This window comes from Phaseolus vulgaris, chromosome 4, assembly GCF_000499845.2.
Source record: "Phaseolus vulgaris cultivar G19833 chromosome 4, P. vulgaris v2.0, whole genome shotgun sequence".
NCBI classification, from domain to species: domain Eukaryota; kingdom Viridiplantae; phylum Streptophyta; class Magnoliopsida; order Fabales; family Fabaceae; genus Phaseolus; species Phaseolus vulgaris.
In genome coordinates, this window is record NC_023756.2 from 10,105,770 (window position 1) to 10,110,825 (window position 5,056).

General features: G+C 34.6%; 1 protein-coding gene across 1 annotated transcript; it reads right to left on the minus strand.

The window, feature by feature from the left end:
- On the minus strand, positions 1-1,217 carry LOC137837230 (uncharacterized). Its single transcript, XM_068646169.1, has one exon. It carries the CDS (start codon positions 846-848, stop codon positions 186-188), a length of 663 nt encoding a protein of 220 aa, XP_068502270.1. The 5' UTR covers positions 849-1,217; the 3' UTR covers positions 1-185.
- Between the last annotated feature and the right edge of the window lie 3,839 nt (positions 1,218-5,056).

The following is a 5,056-nucleotide window of genomic DNA, read 5'->3' on the forward strand; positions in this document are numbered from 1 at the left end:
TAAGCACTTCCAACCCAACATCTTCTATTTTATTCTTCTTGAACATAACCACTTCTCATTCATGACTTGTTCTTCAAAAGACAAAGCATTCTAAGTAAAAAAAAATCTCCCATTTTCTTTAAAACAAATAAAGGGAGAGATGAGGTTAAACCCCCAAGAACATATAAGAATTGTAAATACAAGTTTCAACTTTCAAGCACCTTGTGCATCTCATGGTTCCTGTTGACAGAATCTTGGTTCTGCAGCAGGATTTGCCTGCGGAATTTCCTGATGAAAAGATCAGCCATGTGGTCAATTTCATCCTCCATCTTGAACTCTTGCCCTGCTTCTTCCTTTGAACTCTTCACCATGTCAATCACAGACCCTCCAATGTCCAAATCCTCTGACTCAAACAAAGTGTGTGTAAGATCCGGGTACTTACTGCCATCATCATCATCATCATCGTCACCTTCTTCCTCTCCATCATCATCATTGTAACATTCACATTCACCATCACCACCATCATAATCATAATCATTCTTGTGATCCACCACCAAAAGGGTCTCACTAGGAACAACAACATTGGACACAGCATCAAGCAAGTGTGCATTGTCATTGACCACCACAGTGCACTTGTTCTCAACATCTTGAACTTCTTTAACACGTGAATGGTGATGATGGTGCCCCAAAAGAGATTGGAACTTGTCAGAAATGGTGCTCATCACATACCTCTTGTTCATCACAAGAGAGAATATAACCAACCGAGCCTTCATGGCGTTCGTCCTGGACTTCAGAGCCAAAGCTTTTGACTTGGCCATTGCCCTCACAGCAGCTATCAACTTCAAAATCCCAGAAGCTCTATTTTTCATCTGTAGTACTCACAACTAACAAAAAATCTAACTGTGCCTGACAAAACAAAGCAAAAAAATGGGATTTTTCTAACTTGGTCTACAAAGGTGTTGGTGTCAATGGCTACAACCAGCAGCAACTTATAAAAGGAAAAGAAACTCAATTTGTGTTAGATATAGTGAAGAGGATATTATATGATTGAACAAAGTTTATGGCAAAAGAAGTGTTTTGGACACGACAGAGTACAAGGAAGGTACATGTGTTTATAATGGCAGGGAGTGGATCTGGGCAGTGACAACTGGATTTGTCTGAGTGAAACAAGGTAAAAGAAAGAGTGAAGATTAAGGATTGAGAAAAAAAAGAAAACAAAGGGTGAAACCAGAAATTTCTCGTCAAAGGGAAAGTTGTTGGAAGAATAATAGAATATAAAGTTGTGGGAAACGTGGCCTTCTGTGATAGGTGTTTTGTGAATAATGGTTAGTTCAGTGTGCATGAAGATACAAAAATTGTGGGTGTTGCACCAAACAAAACAACTTTGGTGGTAAAAGAGCCAGGAATAATTAGTGGGGTAGGTTCTTTGAAGTGTGGGAATTCTCTTTTGGTGTTTTTAAAGTTTTGTATTCTCTCAAATATCTTGTTAATAGATATTTTTTAAGGAGAAATAGATAAAAGTATATGTATTGTTTACTCGTAAAGGTATAAAATAGTTTAATTCTTTATATTAGGTGGAAATCTCACATCAACTAGAGATGAGGACAATTCATTGTATATAAGTGGGTGCAAATTTCACCTCATTTCATGAATCTATTTTATGGGGTTGAGTTAGACTTAAAGTCCATTTGAAGATCTCACATCGACTAGAGATGAGGATAATTTATTGTATATAAGTGGATGCAAACCTTATCCCCTGAGTTAGTTTTATGTAGTTGAATTGGGTTTTAGAGTTCACCCTTACTAATAATAATAGTCACATAATTGTTGTGAAGGGTTTCCAAATATTTTATTTTTTAAAATAAATAAAGTTGAGTTGAAGTAAATACTAGAGTATATCTATCAAAATCATTCTACAACTGGAATAAAATATTACAATAAAATAATAATATTTTTGGGATGAATATATCAAAGTAATTAGATACATTTAAATGTTAATTTCTCTTAACATATTTCATACAAACTAATCAGATATAAAACTCTAATTACATATTATAGAGGAACTGAATGATACTTTATTCTGAGACCCGGGAAAACATCTAAGTTTAAAAGAGTGTTTACAAAAGTATTAATATTTATTTCAGTATAAAGATACAAGTGGAGAATTGAACTTGTCTCCACTGTAGAAGACATTGTCTTAAATCAACCAACCCCTTGGAATTGTCAAAAGTGTATTTGTATGGTTGATGGAATACTTTATTGTAATTAGTAAATAATGAGTTTTACAAATTTAGGATTTTTTAATTTGCATGATAATTTATAAATGTTTGAAAGTGGTAATTTTATTATTAATTACAAGAAAATCTCATTTTAGAATAGGTTAAAAGTGGACGTAAATGATAAAAGGTTGATGTCATTACAGAGATTAATTTAAATGTGTCAATGTGATATTAACAATAGCATGTAATAACAGATATTATTGTAACACTAAATTTGATGTTATAACAAAATTATTATTGGAATTTAGTGATGACTTAGCTGACTTAAGAATATAAAATTTATGTATTTTAAGCAGACAATTAATCTCAGTGTTGGTTGATCTTTTCTTCTTTATATATCCTTCAATTTTTATTTATATTTAATGTGAGACTTTTAAATCATACTTGGATTTCTAATAGTCTTTTCTTTAAGTGTGATTTGAGTTTTACTAGGACACCAATACAAAATGGGCTCTGGTACTTGAAATATTTTTAGGAAGACAATCATCTCTGAGGTATGAGTTGCTCATATAAGAAACATGACATTACTTAACACAAAACCTTAATTTTTTTATATGTCATTCAATTTTCTCATTTCTACTCAATGTGAGACTTTCAACTCATCTTAGATTCCTAACATCCTAAAAAAATCCCAAAAATAATATCAAAGTATGGTTTAACTTGAGGTTCGACTCATATCATCTCAGACAGAGACAAGTATGTTTCGTTATGCTAAAACTCAACAATAGTTAGGGTGAAGGGAAGTGTATTGAGATAAATGGGTGGGACAAATAATGTTCTATGTCCTAAAAAATTGTGATAAAACTCAAATCACACTTGAGGGGAGACTCTTAAGAATCCATGTATAAATTTAAAGTCTCATATTGAATAGAAATGAGAAAGTTGAGTGATATATATAAAAAATAAAACTCACAAACCTTAAGTCTTAAGGTTTTGTGTTGAAGGTGATGTGAGTGATGGGAAATTCAACACAATAAAAATAATATCTCAACGAGAGCAATAAGCAACAAATAATTAGTGACATTTGAACAATTCGAATGGTCCAATTGAAGCACCACGAAGTATGAACCTGCTGACAAAATTTCAGCCTAATCCAACGATGAACAAAACGTCGGTGGCGGCCGGAAGTTGTTGAGTGAAACTTTCTCTCTTTACTCTTTTCTCTATCTGTCTATTCTGCTGACTGCTGTGACTCTGTTCGAAAAAACCCTAAAGGTTAATATTGGTCTGGACCTCCACATAGGAAGTGAGCCCAACCCAACAAATTTCCCCCTCACAACTATGTGGAGATGATCGACAAACCGACAATCTCATAACGAGTTTCAAACTTGCTTCTTAGTAGCGTCTTAGTCATCATATCAGCACAATTATCATCTGTATGAACTTTTGCCAACTTCAGTAACCTAGCTTCCAAAGCATCATGTATCCAATGATACCTCATATCAATATGCTTGGACCTAGAATGGAAAGTTGAATTCTTACCAAGATGAATGACACTCTGACTATCACAAAATAACAAGTACTTGTCTTGAACAAAACTAAGCTCTTGCAGGAATTTCTTCACCCAAAGCAACTCCTTACATGCTTCTGTAATGGCAATGAACTTTGCCTCAGTAGTGGACAATGCAACACACTTCTGCAATCTAGATTGCCATGCCACAACTCCCCCTGCAAATTTAATCACATAGCCTGAGGTAGACCTTCTAGAATCTATGTCTCCAACCATATCAGAATCAAGGGTAGGCTTATCACCTCCAAAACAAAGCTTCAAACAAGTAGTACCACGAAGATACCTTAAAATCCATTTCACAACATTCCAATGCTCTCTACTTGGATTATACAAAAATCTACTAACAGTAGCAACAACATGTGCAATATCAGGTCTTGTACACACCATTGCATACATCAAACTACCCACAACAGATGCATAAGGAACCCGTTGCATATCTGATTTTTCAGTTTCATTAGAAGGACTTTGTTTTGCACTCAATTTAAAATGAGTTGAAAGAGGAGTGCTTACTGCCTTAGCATTTTCCATTTGGAACCTCTGTAGCACTCTTTTAAAGTGCTCATGTGACAACCAAAGCTCTTTCTCTTGCCTATCACACATGATTCTTATACCAAGAATTTGCTTAGCAGCTCCCATGTCTTTCATAGCAAATGACTCACTCAATTTCTTCTTCAACCTATTGATCATGGAAATATCTTTCCCAACAATAAGCATGTCATCAACATACAACAACAGAATAATGAAATCATTATTAGCAAACCTTTTAACAAAGACACAATGATCAGAAGTAGTCTTCTTGTAGCCATGCTCACACATAACAGACTCAAACTTCTTGTACCATTGACGCAGAGCCTGCTTCAAGCCATATAGACTTTTCCCCAGCCTACACACATGATCTTCCTTGCCTTCAACAAGAAAACCATCAGGTTGCTTCATGTAAATCTCTTCATCCAAATCACCATGAAGGAAAGTAGTTTTAACATCCATTTGCTCTACCTCTAAATTAAGAGTAGCAACCAAACTCAGCACAATTCTAATGGATGACATCTTCACTACAGGAGAAAAAATCTCATTGAAATCAATGTCTTTTCTCTGTCTAAAACCTTTCACCACCAATCTGGCTTTATACCTTGGAGATGTAGAATTGCTTTCTTGCTTTACCCTATAAATCCACCTGTTTTCCAGAGCCTTCTTGCCTTTTGGCAATTTCATCAAGTCAAAAGTGTGATTATCATACAAAGACTTTATTTCATCTTGCATTGCATCCAACCACTTTTTCTTTTCTTCA

Coding starts and splice junctions, on each gene's coding strand:
- LOC137837230 (XM_068646169.1), bottom strand. CDS start 848: ATGAAAAATAGAGCTTCTGGGATTTTGAAGTTGATAGCTGCTGTGAGG.